This window comes from Mycetomoellerius zeteki, unplaced genomic scaffold (genome assembly GCF_001594055.1).
Source record: "Mycetomoellerius zeteki isolate Tzet28-1 unplaced genomic scaffold, Tzet1.0 scaffold145, whole genome shotgun sequence".
In the NCBI taxonomy this organism is placed as follows: Eukaryota; Metazoa; Arthropoda; class Insecta; order Hymenoptera; family Formicidae; genus Mycetomoellerius; species Mycetomoellerius zeteki.
Genome location: NW_017256393.1, coordinates 2,535,262 through 2,560,048, shown reverse-complemented (window position 1 = coordinate 2,560,048; position 24,787 = coordinate 2,535,262). Strand labels below are relative to the sequence as shown.

Sequence of the window (24,787 nt, the reverse complement as noted above, 5' to 3'; positions counted from 1 at the left end):
ATGAAAGAAAAAGAAAAAAGAAAGGAAATATTGGAAATATCGAAATTTTCAATATTTCCTTTCTTTTTTCTGATGCATCCTTTAGGAAGCCCTTACAGTAACAATCGCTGGGTTATTCTCCACTAAGAATGAAAAAGTTACGTCTCGATGCTATCCCAACGTTGCGTCTTTGTGCAGTATCTTCGTCAGCATCAAACGAAGATTCGTCAGCTGTGGAGATATTCGACGAAGTAACAGCTCCGTCAGCATTCAATGAAGATTCGTCAGCTGTGGAGAAGTTCGATGAAATAACGGCTTCACCAACATCGAACAAAAAGATTACATCTTCAGACAAAAGCTACCATGTCTTTAAAAATGTAAGTTATAAATTATATTCAATTACCCATACAGCATGTAATATTGCAGTAATATTATAATAAGATTACAATATTGCAGTAATATTGCAACTTGCAGTACAATATTACGTAAATACTACTGAGATATTACATCGCGATATATTACAATGTAATGTTGCAATAATTTTATTGAGATATTAAAATAAAAAATAAATAATAAATGAAATTAAATAAATAAATAAATAAATACATAAATAAAAATAATAAATAATAAATACAATAATAATAATAAATAGATAATAAACCAAATAAAATATAAATGAACAAAAAAATAAATAATAAATAAAGAAATAATAATAAAAAGTAAATATATACATTTATAAAATAATTATAAAATAAAATAGAATAAAAACACTTACAAAAGTACATGAAAACTATCTTAATTCCATATTCTTTATTCCTCATTTTTTATTCCTTATTCCTTGTTCTCTATTCCTTATTCCTTATCGCTTATTCCTTATCCTTACTCATTTCGCTTTTAGACGTCAACTGAAACTCCAAGTAGCAACACTGAAGGAGACAATAGATAGGTATGAGAGAGCGAGATCAAAAAAGATGAAGAATTGGTGAAAAGAAAAATGTATGATTTACTAGGGAAAATGTTTAATCCAAAACAAATACGAATGATATTGAATCCTTCATTACAAAAGATGAAATGGTCTTCTGAAGATATTGCACACGCGATATCCCTGCGATGTGCCAGCTCAATGATAAAGTAATAATAATAATAATAATGTAATATCAATTATATGTTCATATTTTTTAAACATTTACGCTTTCAAACATTAATTCATTTTACAGACACTCATTTTGCTGATGTATATTTATGAATTTAATGTTTTAAAATTTTTTGTATATTTATTTCAATAATTTTATATTTCTAAAAGTATTTTGTGCTCTTTTTTCATTTTATTTGTACATATTATTAACCTTTAATCATGTGAAATTTTATACCGTTTATTCATTTAAATCTTGAAGTTTTTAAGTTTTGTTTTACAAATTTAAAAAATATATATTGTAATAGGCAGACAGAACTTAAATGTGATAAAGATGAGGAAGAAGTCATAGAAAAATGAGAAGCCCAGGTTTGATATTTTAAAACATCAATTTAAATAACCAATAATTCATTCACACATACAACATGTGGTATATATATCTCCTTTAATATTAAAAATTAAAACTTATAAATCATGCATATAAAAAGTGTGTATCCTTGTTGCTTCTGCTTTTCTTTTTATTATTCCCTTATATTCCGCTGCATATACACGTTACAGGCCTATAGGTACAGACGGTACAGGTAAAGAAAATCGTGTGTCGTCAGCTTTTCTTTATTATTATCAACTTCAGACCAACAGCAGCGTCGTATTGAGCATTGGTTCGGCTCGCCAAGAAATAATGTACGGATATTTCGATTTCTCTTGAGCAAATCGAAAAACGTAAGATCTTGAGTCGAAACCTTCATGGGACAAGTATACGCGCGTGACAGGATCGTTCTCGCGTAATATTATCTAATCTTACGCAAGACGAAAAAGGATTCTTCCGAAGGGAGTTTTCTTCCCAAGGGAAAAAATGGGTAAATCGAAAGAAACTCGGTCTTGTAAATAAAATACAATAAAATATTACTTTTAGAAATTAAACTAAAATTTTGTAATAAAATATTGTTTTCTAAACTATTTTGTTCTGAAAATTATATATTAGTATTGTTTAAAGAATAAAGTAAAATTAAATGAACAATTATTCAAGTAATTAATCTATTAATTAAATAAAATGTTATAATAAAAATTTAATAATAAAAACTGTAGCTGTAATTTTTTGAATAATTGTGATAATTTTGAATAAATTAAACTAATTTAATTTATAGAAAATTTTAATAATTTTTTAACTATTAAATACTAATATTTGTCATTATGTAATATTTTTATGATTAATATTTTTATCATTAATGTTGAGTTTGTAGCTTCTTTAATCTAAATTATTATTTACTTATAATTAAATAGATAAAAATATAAAATGTTGGAAAATAATTCAAACACTATGAAAAACTAATGCGACTCTGATTTTAAAGCTTAAGGATTCATGATTTCCTAAAATAAATTTTTTATCGATTTTTTCTAATTTGCTCATTTTCGCAGTCTTTCCTGTCAGGCTTTGTGTGTATATTCCTAGGAAAATTCAAAACAAAAACAAAAGGACTGAAAAGTTCAATTTCTCGATCGACATGATGCAACTTGATATATTGGCGTATCCGTGTAACAGACTAATGATGTGCAATAATGACTCTTACGAAAAATTCCTGCCGTATCAAGTATGCTTCAGATTATTTTGGTACCTGAGATAATCAGATAATCGTTAATCAAAAGAACAAATATTGTAAAAAGGTACGTCTAATATTTTCGTAAAATGCAAATATCGATACTATAGATCCCGATATTGCAATCCTGTATTTTTATAAAAAAAAGATGTGGTGATAATTTTGTTGCCTATCAACGGGTCTGCAAAGATTTTTTTTCGGAATTTATTTTCTCAACTTAGGTACTTCGTCGAAGACAAAAAAACGGCCGTTTCATAGATTCATTATCGCGCGATGCTTGAACGGTGTCTATAGAAATGGAAAATAAGAAACACGGTGGAATCTCTGACGAGGCTCGACTGTGCAGCCTGGTCCATATCTAGGTAGTATAATTAAGTACAAACGACGCTCCTTGGATTTATTCTTCGTTTACTTGATACTGTTGCACTCATTCACGTCTAATTGGACTCTCATCATTCTTGTCTCAGTATATATTCCTCGATACAATATAATACAACCATAATAGCAATGATCGCAATAATAATGGTAATAATTATTAATTAATAATATTAATAATAATAGTAATATAATAAAAATCACCATTGTCTCCACCATCGTCGTCGTCGTTTCACTATAATGTATTTATAATATTTATACCGTGTGGTGTGTGGATTCATACAATTACATCATCGTATCGCCGCAAGTATAAGTATATAATTACAATCACTTATTAATATTCACAACTTAATAATCGTTCACCACTGTTTTCTTCTTTTTTCTCATTTTGTTCTAGAAACAATACGCAATTATTGTGTTTGCCCCGTTCTGCCGTTCGTCTATCGTTCACGATCATCAATTATTAATCATTATTATTGTTGCTGCTTAATTGTATATACAGAAGAGGTATATATTCAATAATATTAATTAGTATTAGTATTTATAATAATTTAAGTTTACGCTTCACACGTGACTACTGTGTGCATGTCTGTGTCTGTGTGTGTATATGTATGTTGGTGTTTTTCTTGAAAAAAAAAAACTCGCCTTACTTCCATTATTTTTCTCTTTCTTCTGCTTTATTTCCTCGTTTCTTATACAAAGCCAAATGTATTTTTGAGAGCCTTTATCACGAGAGTAAAACTTTCCGGTGAGATTTTTTTATCTTAGTGTTATACGTTGGAAAATTATTTTGTTGAGAGTTTGCTCTCGAACAAAACAAATACTCATTAAAAGAATTATTATATTAAAAATGATTCTCTCTAAAATGAATACCTAGCAAATCTCTCTTAAATTCTTCTTTAAATATGTAAGAGAGCTTTACTATGTCAAAATTAGGGAAAATATAATCTCCGCTTTCGGAGAAGTAAGATATTTTAATCCAGTGAAACTCTCAAAGAGTAAAATTCTCGCGAATACATCGGACCTTATAAAGTCTCCGTCTACAACAACGAATCCAATGCCTGCCGGATCTTCCATATCCCGACAGAAGATCGTTAGCGAAGAAACAGGCGATCATCGACGTCGGGATTTCTAGATATCGATCATTTCAATCTATTTTCGTAGATAATCCGCCAACGTCGATTTTCGCCGTGGACGAGGCCGGAGTCGAGTAAAAGACTCCTTTTATCGGAAGAAGTACATTATTGCTCGGGCGATTGGTTCTCTCCCCTATCGGCAGGGAAAAATCACCGGGAGCATCGATCGGCAGGCGTCTTAGTGGATCGGCATCGTTCGGTCAAAAATTAAAACCGATCAATAATCGACTAATTACTCACTTGTGGAGCCCGAAATCTGATGCCAGTAAGACAAACATCAAAAGACAATAACTTGCACCGTGCGCAACGAGTCTTGATATTTTAATTCGATAAAAATTCTTCGCGAACTGACGGAAGAGAAATCTTCGGTCAGGAAGAAGCTCAAAAATTTTTCATCTCACGTGGCATCGAAAAAAATCAATGCTTATCGAACGTACGCCGATCGATTTCCGATTTCCTACGTTTCGTACGCGCGAAACGAGAGAATCGCTCTTTGGAGGAAGAGCGCTCCTTCTCACCTACGCCTACGGCGACACCGAAAGTGCCGGACTCGCGACGGAATCCCACCGTCGGCGTTTCCAGCGCTACGTTTTTTCTACATACGAAAGAACGAGCTTGATAACTACCTAGAGATATAGCCTAAGTGATAACATAGAATGCTACTCTGTTCGTGTGTATCCCTGTTCTGTGTTCTATGTTTCCTCTTTCTCTCTCTCTCTCTCTCTCTCTCTCTCTCTCTCTCTCGTTCTCTCTCTCACTCTTTCTCTTTCTTTCCAACTTACTCTCTCATTTGTGTCCTAAGGATTAATTTGCTTTTATAAACTAAGACGTCGCCTATACGCGATATCTATCTCATCGCTAATTGTAAGTTTAGCAACATGGACATTATTATTTTGTTTCTCTTTATCAATCTCTCTACCTCTCCTTTTCTCCCTCCCATGCCCCGTTCACTCTCCCTTTGCCCACCCAAGTTCCGCTTTGTCGTTCAAAATATTCCATTTTTGGTTTCATATTAATCGTCCCCTTTATCGCGCTAAGAAAAAAGATTATCGTTTATATCACACGTGCACACACTACACACACACTCACACGCAGGCACGCACGCACGCACGCACGCACGCACGCATATACATACACAAACACTTCTCTTGTTTTCAACCAATTTATTATTAATTAATTTGTTATTAATTAATTTGTTAATTATAGTCGTCTTTGTGTTAATGAGTGTTTCTGCCAGGTATCTCCTGTCTTATCTCTCTCTTTTTTCATTTATACTTTAGATTCTATATGTATGTATACAATATACGAATCAAAATTTTCCCTGGTTTCGGAAGCGATTTCAGCGGCTGCTAAGACATTGACGGGATCATCACGAATTAAGGACTCGATCCTGCTTCACGAACACGCAATACGGTCGCGGTATCCTCGAATGATATTGAAGCGACGTCGAAAGCGAGAAGCGACAAGATCAGGAACAAGATCGCGCTTGGCAAAGAAACAGTTACGCAATTGGTTTAAAAGGAAACAATGGAATAAATTAAAAACCTAAAATAAAAAGCCAAAGAATTAAAGGGTAAGTGCAAAGAAATGCTGTCATAGATTTAAGTATCGTAATTAGCGAATAAATAAATGACGCTTGGAGCAACACAATCGGTCGCATAAGAATAGAATAGATAGGAGAAGAGAAAATAATTTATTAATTATATTTAGTAATTATTAAGATTGAAATGCTTGCAAACACACGGAATATTAATTCTTAATATATGTATATTTCTGATTCCACGTTTCCGCGTCGTGCATCAATAAATTTATTAAATATTTTGATCTTCGAAGACATTACTTTAAGAGAAAATTTCCATTTGTTTCACAAATATGAAATATTTACGATAAAATAAGAGAAATTCAATGTCGCCAAGAGAGAAGAGAATTAGTATCTCTTTTGCTATTAAAATAACGTCTTCGTCTACTTTTATCAGTCCCTATCCTTGTCTCCTGTCGTCTTTCGGTCTCAAGTGTTCTAAATGTGGTTTCTCTCCAAGGTGTCGAAAAGGCACGTGACTGAAAGATACCTGCTATTCTCTACAGTCATTTCCTCTCGCTCCGGTCGGCGCCAATCGCCTCTCTTCCTCTTTTTTTTTGCCACCGATATTGCGCGTTCCTAGCGCATTCGCCGGACATATAACAATCGTCGTATACAGTCATGTTCTAAATATTGAGAATAGTAAGTTAAAATAAGTTCCGAACCGATCGCGATTGATCGCTACCTGAAGAAACGCCGGGGAATCGTCGTAGCACGGCTTTTTTTTTAACGAGACACACCGGGCGGATACATCCCTCTCTCTCCTTTTCTCTTTTCATCTCTCTACACGACTCTGCAAATAGTATCCTTTACTCCTCTTTTTATTTTTATTATTATCCATTACTATTTATTATGTTTACTTTACTCGTTATATCGTTATTCGCTATCGTTTATTATCCTTGCTACTACGCTTGCTTTAACTATGGAAACGAGAAGAATGTGGTACGAGCTGCCACAACTACGGTATGTACGTATGTGTATCTATATCTGTGTGTGTGCGCGCATGTATGTGTGTCTGTGTGGGTGTGTATTTTCATGTCTGATTGCCTACGTGTGTACACACACACAGAACGTTGATCGAGGACGATGTCCTCCGGTGTGATCCAGGTCGCGCCACCTCCACCCCCTCATCATTCACTTTGATAAAAGTTTCCGAAACCGGGCAAATGTTAATTGTCACTTCGCTCTTTCGCTTGCTCTCGCTTTCACTCTCTCGCTCTCTTTCTCTCTCTCTCTCTCTCTTTTTTTACGGCGTATATCCAAAAATCTTTAGAAATTCTGTCTTGCGGTATATATAGGTACAAATATCGCGGGGAGAGATTATCATAGCGAATATTACAAAATTCTCAGTTTTTTCTCCCTCTCTTTCTCTCTTTTTTTCTTTATCTTTCTCGTATCGCAGACGGGAAAGAAACGTCGCAAGCGATTTAGCGATCCTCGAAAGTGATTTAAAAGATTGTGCTGGCTCACAAGAAGGAGCTGGACGAAATTTCATCAGGAATCACATAGTTCACCGAGTTTTCCTTCAGCGCGCTTACTGTGCGAAGAAAAAGGCTTTTTGCAACTTGTAAAATGGAAAAATAGTTGTATCTCTTTCTCTCTCTCGAGCGCTCTCTCCCTTTCTCTCATCTCACATTCTCACCCTCAACCGCGCCTCGTCTCCGCCGTTCGGAATAGCTACAACTTTTTTCTGGGTTTTTTCTTGCATTTTTCCTTTCTTGTTTTTTTTTTTCGCTTAAGTTTGACGAGAGTCACCCTGTGAGTACACGCACGAAGGGCCATAGAAGTTACCCTGTGTGCAGGTGCTAAATGCCTAAGAGATATAATCTGGGTACGCTTTTTTTAACTGCTAAGTATCGTCCGCTGATTAAATATAATTGACTTTACTTAACGTGCGTGGTGATAGCGAGGGCCGTAAAATATATCTCTTACGCGTCACGTATTCGTTCTCGGGATGACACGTGCGCGACGAATTTACAAAGTGGTAGGGCGGAGAATGTATAGCTAAATATCAAAATGCCACTTTGAATAAAAGAAGAGAAATTGGCAATTTCAGACAGATGTAAATTATCATTCCAGGAAACGGCTCTAGGAAAAAAAAATTTATTATTCAGAAATATATCATTTGAGATATTAAACAAATATGATTTCTTCCTGAAAGATTGTCTTTAACAGACAACCCAAAAATTTTGAATTTATTGTCTAATTAGAATCTTGTATCCAATCTCCAATTACGAAGATTGAAGAAACATAATTACATAGAATAATCCTTTTAATTAACTTATTTTTTACGGGATTAACACCTAGAACGCCGAGAAGATTGTTGCGTTCATCTTAATCTTAGTTCATTTTAATCGCATTACTTTCGATGAAGTGTTATTGCAAAATACAACAATCTGTAGATATACGCTTTTGATGAATTAGGCGCGTAGGGTAAAAAATAGCGTGACGAAAGAATGCCAAAATGTTCTAATGTTTCTTCTTAATTTCGTAATAAAGAAGCTCGTTCATAATACATACGTATGTAGTGGGACATGTACACAGTTTTAATATGTAAAAGAAATACGTTGATGAAAAGAGATATTCGTCGCGGATCTGCAGCGCGACGACAACTAGCTGAATTTGTAAAGATTTTTGGCGCACTACTCTCCGCTTCCGTACACGCGCAGAATCGAGACTGCTTATTTGTAGCTCATATTTCATAATTTTAACCATGTGTGTGCGATACAATTACGTGTAATTAGCAGTATCATCATTAGATTTTTTTATTATAATTAGTGTTACAAAAGCTTGATTATATTTGGATCGGACTGTAGCAATATATTCACATAACTATCGTCGTGGAAAATAAAAATTTAACGTTTACATTATACAATTATTCTTTATCATCATTCGTCGAGTCGCTATTTATTTGTAGATTCTCCTCGTCGATTCACGTAATAAATACAATTGTTTTATATAGTTATCGTCATTATGATCATCATCAACATCATCGGCTCTCCCAACCCAATTCACCCTCGTCCATTATATACCGTTTCACGATATTCTAGTCAAGAAGTGTTTCCTCCTTTATGTCATAGTCCCCTATATAATAATACAAATCACACGATTTATTAAAAAAAAATAATAATAAAAAATTAATAAACGTTCGACAAAGATCCATATCTTCGCAAAATAAACTAAGCGAAAACCGTCCCTTTTCGCCGCTTTCTATGCGCGATCGATTGTAGTTTTATTCCACCAATTATTGCGTCGATTTAATATCGAATTCTCTCGGTTATTTCGTCGATTGTAAAATACTAAGCACCGTGAGTTCATCGCGCGACACGTTATACGCGAGATTGCACGAGAAAGGAGTAGTATCGTTTATCGCACTACTATTCGGGTACTAAGGGTATAATCGGTAATCGTGGGACCGCAGTGTCCCTGACGTTATTACGCAGAGATCGATCGTTGTGGCATTGCACTACTTCATCCTCTTTCTCTTTCTTCCTGTCGACTCATTAAAATTAATCAGCGTTCGCCAATTGTTCTTACGACTACGAGACTACTAATATGAAGTATCATGAATCGCGCGTATCTACTGGCACTGATAACGACCGAGACGAAAGCACACAGAGCGGAGATGCGAAGTATCCGAACGAAAGGTACACGCTTACGAAAAAAATCAGTACCGCGCGAGATCGTGCGGACACTCTCGTTCGCACACAGCACTAAATTCACAATAATCAAATATTATGTACAAAAAATCCTATATCCCACCGATCGCGTCTCTTTCCTTTCGCGATACGAATGGTTTCGAGACTCGACGTGTAGCGCGTCATTTCTTCTATTTTTCTTGCGTCTCACACGCTTCATTGCATTGCGCGGTATGCATATGTCGTACGGAGCCACATGAATTAAATATTAACAAATATACCTAACTTATATTTCCCTCGCGACATCCAGCGACTTAATGAAACGAAATCCTAAGGATAGCCTCGTCCTAGTGATCGCCCGCTACACTCGCGAGACGAAGATCGAGCGGTTATATAAGCTCTGTGATAAATTTTCCCTTATCTTCTTATTCTGATATCTTTGTGCCCCATACTCTGAAAGAGCGTGGATGGTCGCGTTAAAAAGTTACATTCAGAATCATGTGTTCCCATATGTGCTTAACAATGATACGAAAAATATATATATTATATGTTGTTCGCGCGCAAAAGATAAACACGCTCGACCGATCTTTTCAGAAGCTGTAACGAGCGATCGATCACTTAATCCTCCGGAAGTTAAAGGAACGATCACATCCAGTTTCCGACTTGTATAACCTTAAAACGATCATCACAGAAATATGATATTTCTATATCGTTTCTCTTTCGCGTCGACTTTATTGCTATGAAATGCACGTCAAATATCGTCCATGATTACAAGACGATCAAAAAGTATGAAACGACGTCCGCTTTCAGATTGCACAGCGAATAAACTCGTACAAAAAAAAGTCAAGTAGCCGCGAATCGAGATAGAAATATCGTACCGTGGATCGAAACAACGATTTAGGGGTTCCCGAAGGAGGTGTTCGGAGATCTCGCTTTTGATCAAGGAAACGAATAAACTGAGAGGAAGAGCGAAGAAGCTCGTCCAACAACCAGGCTGGCAGTAGTTGAGGAGACGACAATGCGTGACGCGATAATTTCTCCTTCATCCAGGCAGTCCATCGCTTCCTCTCTAGTTCTCTTCTCCGATAAATTTATCCTCCGATCCTGGAATTCTCCCGCGATCCTTACTGACCTTCATTGCTTTGGTAAAGCACAAAGAAAGCGACGAAGGTGTCTTGAGTGTTCAGTGGCACCTGTCAAAGTGCCGGTCACGAGTCTCGCTCCTGCAGGAGCGTTTACTCAGATCACCTAGATCGTTCCAAGAGAGAGAAGATCGAACGGAGGAATTATTAATTGATCATTTTCGAGACTAGTTTCGTCACTTGATCACATATGCTGCCAAAAGACTATAATTTGTCCCCCTCTGACACTCGATAGAGAATGCTTCTTCCCTTTCCATCGTTTTTTTTCGCTTACGTTTCTTGCCTTCCCGAAGGAGAGGAAGATAGGTTCGTGGACGTGGATTTAGCTTCTTTTTTTTCTTCATTCTTTTCATCCCTTTCTTTCTCCGGTTTCCCCTCCCTCTCTCGCTACGACGCTCCGGCGATGTCCAGGCGGTAGGTCAGACTATTCGGATGCTTCCTCGACGAGAAGGGGACCGTGGATGGGCTGCTGCTCTGCGGTATCTACCGACTCCCAGCGCTTTCTGATGACTGAGCAACCGCCGCGGCATTGTGGCTTGTTTCGTATTCCATCACTTCCTGATAGATCAGCTCCTTCCATTGATCCACCGTGTGTTCCCTCTCGTCCACGCTATGGTCATATGGACCTGGTGCAGGCTACAAAATAAACCAGAATTTCTTATAAACCATTACACAAAAGAAAGATTAACAATCAATTTTATGAGTATTTAATTAAAACAAATGGGAAGTATATCTTGTTAAAAAAAATTTCTTCATCCCACACACACACACACACACACACACACACACACACACACACACACACACACATAAAGAATAATTGTTTGCAGCATTTTCACACACATACATTTTTTTTATACTAGAATTAGTTTTATAATTAGAATTTTTTTAAAATAATAATACAAACGATGGTTTTGTTGAAATATCTAAAAATTTAATTACATACAGATCGAAAAATAATTTTGGCCCATCAAAATAATTGTAGAACACTGAAATTGATTGCTAGAATGTCAAAATTTTTTGTAATATTGCTCATTATGCTTAAGATTCCTACGTATTTTGACGGAAAACAAAATTGTTTTTGGACCTGTATCTAGCTAATTTTTTAAGTAATTTTTCAACAAAATCGTTCCTTTTGTGTATACTTTTTTTAGATATAAAAAAATTTTAATACAATTTCTCAAATTAAATCAACGACTATGGTAAATCCTGTTTTTCCTGGTTTTCGGAGAAGACAGTACGATTGCAAATGACCATCTATTCACGCGATCAATCGATAGAGCCTACTTACAGCATTGACTTCCCCCTCGTCGTACCAGACGTTTATGTAATTGTGCAGCAACGCCTCGTCCACGGAAATGCGTCGCTCCGGGTCGATCACGAGCATGCGCGATAATAGATCCCTGGCTTGGCTCGCTAGAAAAGGAAGTAAAAACCATGAAAGGAAGAGCCAGGGAGAGGCAAGGCAAAGCGATGACGAGAATGCGGATAATCTCGTCCGCGCGCCAGAACGTGCGCGTTCCGCGATCAATCTCGCGATGCAGGGCGTCGACTTGCTGACCTACTCACCTTTTAATCTATTGTGTTCTGAGGAGTCCGAGGGGAATAGGACATCCGGAAATAGCCTCTCGAAGGGATAGCCTGGATATCGTGGCCTGTTCTCTACGTAATTCCTGACGGTCGGCTGCAGTCGTTGCATGAATTCCTGCGCCGGTGTACCAAGTTGTTCTGCACAGATAAGAGCAACTATCTTATTTTTAGATACAGTGGCAGAGAATCTGCGAGATAATTGCGACTATCTCGTATTTAACCAAAAAATATTAAGAAGAAAACTGTAAAACAATATCACAATTATTCTGACAATAAAAATTATTAGGAGATCATGTATCTCTATAAAAAGTGATCATGATTATCAGCTTACAATAAAAAAAATATCGTGAATCTGGTATATGCGTTAATTATTCATGAAATGAAAAATGTCACATAATTAATTAAATAATTGTGATTACACAATATAAAAAATATTAAATATAATGATGTACAAATATTGCTGAATGTTAACGCAAATAATTTTATCAATTCTGATAAAATCATTTGTCATCTTACGTTTTAATTGATTTCGACGACACATTTTCAGAATGGATTATAATATAGCAACATCATGGAATTTTATTTTGTATCCCTTTAATTCTATTCTGCACATTTTACAAGATTTTATTTTATAACATCGCGCGCGAGATCTTATCAAAGTATTGGTCAATATTATAATAATTATTATTATAATTACGGAAAATTCGGTCTTACCGATTATTTTGTTCCACTGGTCAATGTGATCCGTGCCCGGAAATAATACGCCACCGCGTATCATTTCGCCCATGATGCACCCCACCGACCAGATGTCCACATTCTCTTTGTAACCCATGCCCAGAATCACCTAGCAAGAAAAAAAAATGGATACTCCGAATGAACAAAATGGATCGAACTAATCGGAAATAAATTGTGCGAAAAATTACAGAAGACTCTAACTCACCTCAGGCGCCCGATAATATCGTGTGACGACATAGGGCGTCATCATAAATGTGGTACCGGCGGTCCTCGCCAAGCCAAAGTCGAGAATCTTTAGCGTACAGTCAGATTTTACGACAATATTGCTTGGCTTTAGATCCTATGCGACAAACAAAGTTAAATTTTAGAGATTTATCTCAAGAATCGTGAAAGAAAAAAATAATTAAAACAATAATTCGAAACAAATATTAAAAATCTTTATTTTTAGACCGCATATGTGAGAACATAATCAATAATAGAAAAGGCTTATAACGGTCGAAGCTGGATCTTTTCGACCGTTATAGGCCTTTTAATTTCTAATAATTCGAAACTATAACAGTCAATATCGTGAGAAGATGCCATACGACCGATTAATAATAATTGCGAAGTGGCGAGTCAGTCACGAGTCAACGCTGGACCAGCTATTTCCAGCTGTATGAATTTTAATTTTTAGCGCGTTAATTACGCAGACAATCCCGCAATCGTTGCGCCGCGTTCTCATTTTTAATGAGCGCGACGCCCGCGCCGGTTTAGCTATTCTATTATAACATGCGGTGCACCGGGAAATTAATCGGAACGGCGGCAGTTATTTCTTTCGCCGCAGCGGGACAACAGCAACCGCGGAGCTACGGTATGCAGGAATGGTCGTTGCTAATGAATCTCGTTACGATAGATTAAATGGCTCCGCCCGTTATGCAATTTTCATCGGGGCGCAACGTGCAAATAGCTAATGTCACCTACCCTGTGGATAATGCCGGCGGAGTGTAAGTGCTTGATGCCGCACAGCATCTGGTAGAGGAGATACGACATACGCTCGTGGTCCAGATCCATCTGGATCACTTGGCATAGGTTAGCGTCCATGAGCTCCATCACCAGATACACGTCTTGAAACTCATCCAGCGACCGTTGCGGTGTGAACGCGTTCAGGAGACCGATTATCTGCAAGGCGACAAATCGTAAATTGATAAATCGATTTCGTTTCCGAAATCCTTAGACAATGCTTAGATATGATGAATAATAGCGAATAAAATTTGTCCTTTTTCTGATCCTTTTTTTGAACTTAAATTATTCAGATCTCAAGATTCCTCCCCCCCCCCTCTCTCTCTCTCTCTCTCGGAATTACGTGAAACTATTTACATTGTTATTCCAACGCAATTCAACATCTTGATTGTACTCTTAACACCGAATTAAAAACAAAGGGATTAAAATAAATTGCAGCAAATTGAAACGATTAACCCAATTAAAATAAACATTTATTGTATGAATATACTTTAATTTTAATTCTTATCATAATCCTTTAATTTATAATTTTGTTAACAACTATTCTATCAGAAATTATTTGATGACAAGGACAAATTATGATTGTGAATATGTCGAGATAATGAAACTACTCGCGATATACTGTTATTCATCGCTGTAACATTTGCTCATTTAACTCTGTGCGGCTTTCTTCCATTTCTATCTAATTTAATTGGAATGACAAAGAATTTTACGTTCATTTGTATAACAATACAGTACAAAGCGCAATTATAATTCTCACGAAATAATATTACACATCAAGACACGTATTGTACATGTATTTGACTCAACAGTAAGGTTTGAATGAGATATTAGACACTTATATTTTATTGCAATTAAAAAAAAGAAATAATATTTTTCGTAATAAATTATTCGTTTTTAAGAGTTCTTATTAACATCAAATTATCAATATTCTTCTAAGATACTTATTAGCAGGGTTGGTAAAAATCATATTTTTTTTTAAAGAACAAAACATTGAGTTTTTTTTATGAAAATATGTTCTTAATGTTTTAAACAATATTTAAAAAAAAACATCTTTTTGAACATATTTAAAACATGTTTTAAAATGTTTTAAACAGTACTTTTAAAAAGCTTATTTATACATTATTAAAACGTCTGATATTCATAGGCCATTTTTAGGCTTTAGGATCCATTTAAAAATCATTTTATCCCTGTTGTTTGTCAAATGTTAAACAAAGACAAATGATGCTCATAAGCGTTGTAAACATAAATTGAACCGCGGCGCCCAGTATTTTCAGATGGCAGTGTATCGGAATACTGCCATAAATCATAATCAATTGTATGAGAAATACACATTATATACAAATAAAAATGAGTATATAGATATTATTCGCCTAAAATCTATGTTAAATATTTCCTTTAAAAAAAACATGATTTAAACATTAGTTTTAAACACGTTAAAAATTTGTTTAATACATATGTTTGTTTAAAACAGTACAGTGTTTAAAACATATTCTAAACATTTGTTTTAAATACAAATGTTTTAAACATAACAACCTGCTTATTAGCATTAATATTATTAAACTGCTTGTTAATTTAATATGTAAAATTACTACTCTATAGTTCATGATTGATGACCTACGTTTCAAGACTGAAAAAGATTTCGGCGCGCGGTTTGTGGAATTGGATATGTATATAAATTCATACCGAGATATTTAAGCACCAAGATCTATTTGACCGATAATAGGATTCCTCTTACTTAATTAGATTTATCCTCACTGGTCAAATTTAGAATTATAATTGTTAAAAAAAATATTTGTTGATATAGACAACAATGTGTGTTCCCAAAAAGGATATGCATGTCACGCACTAAGAATAGCAGCAACGGAACGAAATTTAAGAAAAGAACTTACGTTTTTGTGATTGACCAACTTCATGAGTTTGAACTCTCTGTAGGCCCTCTTCGCGTGTGTCACGTTTTGAAAAGGTCTGGATAGCTTCTTGATCGCCACATTTTGCGCAGTGACGGTATCGTACGCCGCGCTGCAACAAAGATGGAGGAAAACGTTCAAAATTGTTCGATCATACACGCTTGAACGCGCGATTTCATCAAACTAAAATAAATAATTAAAAATGAATAAATATTTTGTTAGTTAAAAATTTTTGTTCTAAATTTACTTAATTTCTAGTTGTGAAAAGCGTGCCTATATCACGTCCGTGTGGCACAATTTAATAAGATTTTCAATTTAATAAAATAAGAATTATTAATTTAACTAATGATTTAATAAAAACAACTATTCGGATAAAAACAGAGCACGTATTTTATCGGAAAAATTTCTCGTATTAATGTATAAAATAATAAACTCACAGAAGTTTAATTAAAAAAAAAAACGATATTACGAAAAAGCTACTAAAATGATATAGAGAAACTATTCCTCAAAGTAAGGTTAAAGAAATGTGCACCAAATTTTCAGCAATGGCTGTAGCGAATTTAATATGTTATCACTTGGACATGATATAAGCTCTTTGATACAAAATAAAATACTATAAGTATAAAGTAGGAAGACAGAAAGTGGAACAGACAGAAAAATAGATACACTCGCAGCGTATAATCTGTATAAATCGTGGATTTTACTCACCATACGATACCCTGAGCGCCGACGCCACGCGGTACGACGTCGACGTATCTCTCGGGTATGCAAAGCTCGGTGTCGCCGAAAATGTGACGACGATAGCCGCTCCGAACGTTGCTCGATTCCGTCGCGTTCGTCGCCATTACCTCTTTTTAAATGTTCTTTAATTCTCTCTTTCTCTCCCTGTTTCTCTCTCTAGCTCTCGTGGCGGCTCTCGTGCCTTAACTTAGGTAGTGTATATCACGGCTTTAGCTACCAAACCAACGACACAAGGACGTCTACAGGAAACGAAAACGATCAAGCCGATCGCGGCGACGGAGAAAATTTATCGTCGTCAGATTTCGATGACACTTGCGAAAATTCGTTTTCAATGGCGCAAGTTACGAATCCACGGTGGAACTCATTTATTTTGTTAATATCACAATTTATTAAATAAGAAAAGAAAAGATCCGTATAATAATTAACGTCATTATTAATTTATATTAAACAATTGAAGTTTATACAAATATTTATATCAATTTTAACTCCAATTTTGAAAATATCTTTTTTAATTGATATTAAAAACTTATTATTCTTTCAAATCCATTTATATCGCGAAATAAATCGCCCAAGAACTTAATTAAAATACATCTATGGCAACAGATGACGAATTTAATTTTATTATTTATCGCGAGCATGAGTTCCAGTAGGAACTTGCTGAAAGATATTAAATTATATTTTGCGCCTCGCGTTGCAAAACGTGTCGCGTTTCGTGGAACATAATTTTTCTCCGTCGACCGCCGCAACAATGTCACCGACAGCATTCTCAAAGGACAAACGAGCATGATGTATAACTGTTGGAACGAGCACGAGTTAAGCCCGTCGTTCCCCCTGGCAATCCTTCAAAGATCTCTCTCTTCTTCTCTTTTTCTCTCTCGATTTTCCTTCAAGAACAGCGTCGAGAGAATTCGTGCTTGATTATCGGAACCATCTATACAATATAAGGCGCTTTTTTTCCAGGTAAAATACAATATTTTCTTGCGACATCAGATATTTTGAGTCAATGTAAATCGCGAATCAATCAATGGTGCGAGAGAGGTCGATGGATCCAAAAACCATGCAATAAGGATAAGCAAATCGGCAAAATAAAAGAATATAAAGTCAAATTAAAATTGTTAGTAGGATTGCTGCGATACAGTTGAAAAGTTCTGCACTGTACAGCTATTATATTAAATTATATTTTATGTATATAAAAAATTATATTTTATAGGTATATAATTTAGAAAATATTGATATATATGTATATATACGTTTTATAAAGATAAAATAAAAAATTAAATGTGCATCAAAAAGATTGAAATTTATCTAGCCACAAGTACGTTATTATGTTTCTTATAAGAAATGATCATTTTATGATTCTATGAAACTATTTATATGAAGAGAATTTTTTTTAATTTACTCTGAAAATATATATGGTAGTTGTGGCACAATACAATATTTTAAAGATTTTTACCATACACTTCAGTAAAATTAATTAAACTTAATTTATTAATTAATTAAACTTAATTTATATTTTATTATAGTTTTATTAATGAATGAGAAAAATTTACATAAAATTCTTCGAAATACAATGTTGTCCCAGGACTATCATATTTTCAGGGTAAATTTTAAGAAAAAATTCTCTCCATGTAGCTTTGATTTTAAAAATTTTTTAAATCATTAGATATTAAATTAGTTTAAAAAAATTAATTTATTATTTTTTTCAATGATTTTTTACACTTCAGATGTCAAATTACATCGTAAAAGATTTCGATTTTATGACTTAAAAATACTTCGCAGTTGTGACTCGTTAAACAGGTGCGATTTGTGAACGGATTTAATTATCAATCAAACCGGAAAAATAACGAGCGGTATCAGAAATATGCTGCTAGAAAGCACGTGAAAGGCATGCGGATCTTTCATCGTATATAATCATAAATATAGGGATGGTTTTTCATGACAGAACATTCTTCATCCTACCTTTCAAAATGTTGGTCTCCGAGATCGTTTCCTCGTGAGAGAAATCACATTCGACGGCCGATTAAACGCGATCAAACGAGCTCAGAACTTCCTCTTGCTTTTACTCAAACATTTCTGTGTGCCTTACAACTTTAGAATAATGATAAAAGCCACCGGGCATATTCGCAGATTTTACTGAAGTGTATGGAAAAAATCATTAACCTTCTTCCTCCGAGAAATTCTGTGACTTCAAAGCCACATATATCTGAACTTTTTACAATAAATTTCCGTAACACTTCTACAAAAATGAAGTAAAGATTGCAAGACTATAAATTTAAGATGATCTTTTCTTAAAAACATAATAATAAAAAAGGTACAGTTCAAAACAAACAGGTCGATATAACAGTAGTTTGACCTATATTTTTAAAGAAACTCTAATAAGAAAAGTAATTTCAAAGTATTCAGAAAACAAAATTTAGAATTGATTTACCGAATTCTTCAAAATGCTACGTTATTTAAATGTAATTATTTTAATGATTATTGAAAGTCTTAAAATATCTGATATATATTGATATTTTCATAAATTTTTAGTGTGATACACTTTAGTAGACCATATAAGGAATTAATGAATTTTGAAATCATTTCTTTTGCTTTATTTGAAATAATTTCGGAATATGCATTCCTCTCGATATGTCAAATTTTCAGAATATATTTTATTTTCAAGAAATGCTACCAACTCGAAATACTCTTCAGTGGCATTTCATCATCATCTTGGTCGCAACAATATCAAGATACTTTTCGTAACTGTGAATTTTCATGGTTACTTTCAGGAGAGCTTCACTATAACATTTTCTTAGTTACCAACATTTTATAATATTATATTGAAATTAAAAGGATAGTGCCTGATTAAAATATTCTTTATTATTGTGGGATAATGAAGTTTTTTAATATTAGCAAAAATCATCTCTCCGGTATTCCTGATAACGCCAGGATTAATGTGTAGGTCACAGATTCCGCCGTGAACAATATCCGGCCGTCGTTAGCCGATTTCCTTTTGCATCCTGACCTACCTTCTGTGCACACGAAATCAACCATCCTTTTCGAGAGTAGCTCGCTCCTCGAGGGACGCGACAAAACGAAAAGGCGTCTCGCATATTTTCCGTAATGGACTACGCCACGGTAGAATTTTTATCGAAAACCGATATCCGCATTCCCTTCGTTCGTCCATTCGTTCGACTTACCTGCATGCTACGGTCACCATGTATTGTTCGAGATTGCGCTTTCTCGGATAATGCAGTATTTCAGTTCCTATCGAACGTTGAAAGAAGAAACACGTGCGAGACACCGAGAAAAACGACCCAAGGAACGATCATCGTGATAGATCATCGCTTACCTGATCGATAATGTTTGCTATGAATTTCAACAATCTATACGATTCGGGACATAAACCGACCATCACACTAATACTACATCGTTAATAGTCGGAGCAAGAGAAAAGTGGGAACAATAGCTATTTGCGAAATTATCAGAGCTATTAGAAGAGCAGATTGAAAGATATAATAACCTATCATTAAGTCCTCTTCCTACTTTAACAAAAACTTGAGAAAATCGATATATTAAAGTCAAGAAACTAAAAACTTAAATTTCTCTTAAGTTTGTAAAAGGAAATAAATTATAAAATGCAGAGAATATTCTAATTTTGTAATTTCAGATTCTAATTTTGCTGAAACGTTAAAAGAGGGTTGCAATTACAGTAAACGTTCACAATGATATCACAAAAGACAAATCATAATTAAATTCAATGTGTCATGAATTGATTCATATTATTTAAAAAATAGAGTATATAAAACAATATTAAAACAAAAAAAAACAGGATATTCTATATTTATAATAATTTTCGATTCCAAAAAAAATCGTTAGTCACAATTTCTTTTCTGTTTATTTCCTCTTTCTCTATCTATTTATTTCTTGTTAAATCTTCACTGAAATATCTTTATGCCATTACGCTCGTATTACCTTGAATTGTTGCGACGTAAATACCGACCTAAATACCTTCCAGATATGGAGAGAGCATGACGGCATCTATTCAGTGTTTGGATGTTCACAAGAAAAAGAACGCCATCGAATTCGTCTCTGAAAATCGGATATCGACGGCAAGAACGACGACGAGGAAGAACGCCATGAAACTGTCAATGAGGACGATTTTTCCAACATCACGCCGTCGGCTTACAAGGAAGGGGCGTTGTGCCTCTCGTCGTCGTTGCTCCCTGTCACCGGAAACTCGCATACTCTCGCGAAATCCTGACATCTCCTCTCAGTTTGAATCGAATTCCCCGATTTACTCTGCCTCCCCCGTTCCTCCGCATGGCAAACGGTGTCTCCTTTACCGTTGATCTCGGTTGGTCCCCGAGCGCGAATAAGAAAAATCGTAGTTAACTCTCCTTCCCTCTTTGATATATATGTCGACATAGCAATACAACGCTCGGCTTCAAATCCACCTCGAAATTTTTACGTCTGATGGATACTGGCATTGTTATCGATTGTATACTTAGCTTGAGGGAAAGAAAGAGTAGATGACGTTATTTTATCCAGGAAACGGATATATCATTGGGACATTACAACGAAACGTTATAAACATCGCGTGCAATAGATAAAATTTTTCATATGGCTGCGTACTCGATATTGGATATTGAAATTGGATCGGTAGGTTTTCTCTTGAATTATTTTATATATTATTTTTTATTTTCGTGTAAAATAGTTAGAATATGGGGTTTCACTGCGATTTCGCTGGGATTTCTAAGGAAGATTCGTCGATTCTCGGTATTCGCATGTGTCTCTCCTTAATTCTAATGGACTAATAATTCTAAAAAAAAATATAGCGAAATATAATACAGCAACTATTGAACCACTCACCAGACTATCCCCTGCGCGCCCGATCCGATAGGCTTGAGATTTTGGTAGCGCTTCAGGATGGTGAACTTGGTGTCCCCGACCTCGACCGTGTAGAACATGGCGGATAGCCGGGTTGTCATGTCAGGCCCCAGGTAAGGCATGCGCCTCGGTGTTCGTCTCTCCTGCTGCTGCTGCACCTGCGCCGCCGCCTGCACCTGCACACCGTCCACCCCGCTGGAGCACTCCTGGTGCGCACGACGGGGACTTACGCTCTTAGCCACTTTGGACGTGAGATTTTCAGGGCACCCACGGAATAGTAGCACTGACAATGCTGACGGGTACTTCCACTGGGATGCGCTACACCTGCAAGTGCCACGTCAGACCACTCCTGCGGCAGATCGCGCCTCAGCACGTTGCTGCCCGATGAGTCCCTACGTGCCCGAGAATTGTCTGCAACAAGAAAAGGATCAAAGCGAAAGTTCGCATAAATCCGTTTTTTAACTGATAATTAAAATATCGATATTATTTATCATATTTATCACAGTTAAGGGGATGCTAAAGTCGTCCTACTTTACCATCATTTCCATTCGGTGAAAAATCTCCGAATTGGATTTACGGATCGCAAAATTATTATTACAGAATTAAAGTACGCTCAAACAGGACTTCAGCTGCACTGGATTTCACGAAAAACTCGAAAAAAAAGTTAAAAAATTCACTTATTTTTGGCTCGTACAGCTGTCACCTCAGGTCTATATTTGCTTGATACAAGAATTTTATAGTCCATATCTTGAAAATAAGTGTGCAGCTGAGATCACATTATTGGAACGAACGATACCGAGTTTGTAGAACTAAGATTAAAAGTCTAGAAGAAAAATATTTTCACCGAATAGAAAATACGTGTATACGGATGCTTTGCGAAGACTGGGAATGTCAAAGCCGAAATTCCGTAATAGTAGTTGCGCGGTCTTGCGATAGATGGTGCTGGCATATGTTAGATTGTGGCGTCTTTTGTGCAAAGATTTCCTTTCACGGGCCACAGTGCAGAACTCACTTGCGAAGCACGCGAGAGAGATAAAAATTACGGTAGAAAATATATTTTAATACATTATAATCTCTTTATATACTCTAAGTCATAACATACATAGTAGTCTCTCTATCCGACTCTCTTACGCCGCCACTAGCATCATTCGATCAAACTACAAAGGTAATTGGCGCTTATCGCCGGAACCGCCATAAGATAAGGACATATATATGCTTTTGAGTGAGACAGAACAGAATATAATATAATGTAATGAATCAAAGATGTCACTATTATCGAATTTGGAATTTAAAAAGTCTGCACTATCGACCTCGATAATCGGTTTAGGATTCCCTTAAAAGATATATGAATCTTCAGAATGATAATAATTCACGATGGACCAAAATAGATGGACTGAGAGAAAAGTGTCGTGTGTGTGTGTGTGTGTGTGTGTGTGTGTGTGTGTGTGTTTTTAATATCTGTGATTTTATAATTACATATTACCATAATTATGATTATTATTGTTAGGCATTTTTGGAATAACTATATAAAATATGAATAGTCCAAAAAATAAACATAAGTGATTAAATTATAATAATTATAATCATTTATATAATAATAATGACAATTATTTATAGTTGTTTTCAACGCCAATTATATATATTTGTTGATAGAACTATACATATACATATAATTATAACTAACATTACGGCAATATAATAACAATCATAGTTATATTTAAATATAGTCACAAGTACTACAAATTTTTTTTCAGTGCAGCTCTTACTGTTTATTTTGATTTATTCATAGTACTTTGGCAATAATAGAACAGTATTTTGCTATCAAGAAATTTAAAAAGCAAAAAAGAACGAAAAAGAAAGAAATCTGAAAGTGTAACATTTCACGTGAGAATTTTACATAATTTAATAATAATTTCTCTCAAGGACGTAGCAAAATGCACGCGACGCAATATAACGCGATATTTGCAACATGGAAAACCGAAACTATATCACTTGTGCGAGCTTAATTAACGTCATTTACACAGATCTATGCGTAATAGGTTTATGCGTACAATAAACAAGCATTAATCAACGTCAAAGAAAAAGTCAAAGTCACACAAAAGTCAAAGATCGAAAATGAGTTCGTTACATTTTCCATCACTAAAAAGGATTATCCTGACAGGAAAGTAGAGCTCCAATTCAAATCGAATTATCATATATTTGAATTTAGATGAGAATGAAAAATCAGGTGTGTCCAAATTACATGACCCGTCGATGATTAACGTCTATAAAGCTGGACCCCCCACCATCGAAAATAAAGTTCGGAATAGGTAAAATATTTAGTGCTTTTTAGGTGCTAATTTAGTACCCTATTACGAATTTTAGTGCTCAAACCGTTTAGCAGCAAAAAAACCTGATAGATGTGGCAACCTAACCAAAAAAACAGAACTTAAATCAGCTGACTCAGAGCATCACCTGATGGTAATTCCGAGAGCTTTTTGATCAAAGTCGCGTTTGAAAGTTGTATCTTTTGTACGAAAATAATTTATACCGTTAAATTTCAATTTTCAAACTTGGAGAAAACAGGAAAGTAATTTTACTTTTGTAAACATTAATATTATTATGTTTTTGAAATTTATAATATACATGTAATATAAATGGATTATCCAACTACAGTGTTATTATCTGTTTATTGAAAAAACCTGGAATTCTTGGGAAACGTCTTCTTTAATTATTATTAAATATAATAATATATAATATACAAAGCTCAGCTTTGTTCAATATTAGATATCGATTAGCACAGAGAAAGAGAGAGAGAAAGAGAAAGAAAGAACGAGAAAATTGACAGAAATATATACTCATGTGGCTTACTATAATATATAACAATAAAAGAAAAATCAATTAAATCCACTTTTGCTGAAAAAAAGTGACAGCTCGGAAAATCTATTAATCATCAACTATCTAGTATCTAACAAAAGAAATCCTCCAAGTCTATAATGTACATACAAATGTCTTCCTTTTTGGTGTTAAAATGTTATTTTTTTCACTTAATGTTACAATTTTTTTTTCACTTATTAAATTATTTTAATATATGACTTTTAATTATTTAAATATAATGTACATAATTATTTTTATTAATTATGATAATTTTATTTAGAATTATTTATGATAATACTGAAATGGCAAATTATTAGATTGCAATGTAATGTTACCGTGTCGCAACTTGGTTGACGACATGACATCTCCGTAGCAGCAGCGAATACTTTGGTGGGCGTGCTTTCTTGAGCGCCGATATCTCTTCTGGCACCTCGGGATTCCCCCAATTATTTATAGCAACTGTCGCAGACGTAGACCGACAACGACAACAACGACGAAGACGACGATGACG

General features: G+C 34.9%; 1 protein-coding gene across 2 annotated transcripts; it reads right to left on the bottom strand.

The window, feature by feature from the left end:
* Nucleotides 1-11,059: 11,059 nt before the first annotated feature.
* On the bottom strand, nt 11,060-21,756 carry bsk (mitogen-activated protein kinase dJNK). Of its 2 annotated transcripts, XM_018462604.1 has the most exons (9): nt 21,403-21,470; nt 16,519-16,764; nt 15,793-15,922; nt 13,862-14,059; nt 13,107-13,241; nt 12,881-13,010; nt 12,146-12,304; nt 11,868-11,992; nt 11,060-11,212 (listed from the first exon to the last, which is right to left on the bottom strand). In XM_018462604.1, the coding sequence occupies exons 2-9, from the start codon at nt 16,653-16,655 to the stop codon at nt 11,060-11,062; spliced, it is 1,167 nt and encodes a 388-aa protein (XP_018318106.1). In that variant the 5' UTR covers nt 16,656-16,764; nt 21,403-21,470. The 2 variants fall into 2 exon arrangements, with proteins under 2 accessions (XP_018318106.1, XP_018318107.1); XM_018462605.1 differs by lacking the exon at nt 16,519-16,764 and having other exon boundaries at nt 21,403-21,756.
* Between the last annotated feature and the right edge of the window lie 3,031 nt (nt 21,757-24,787).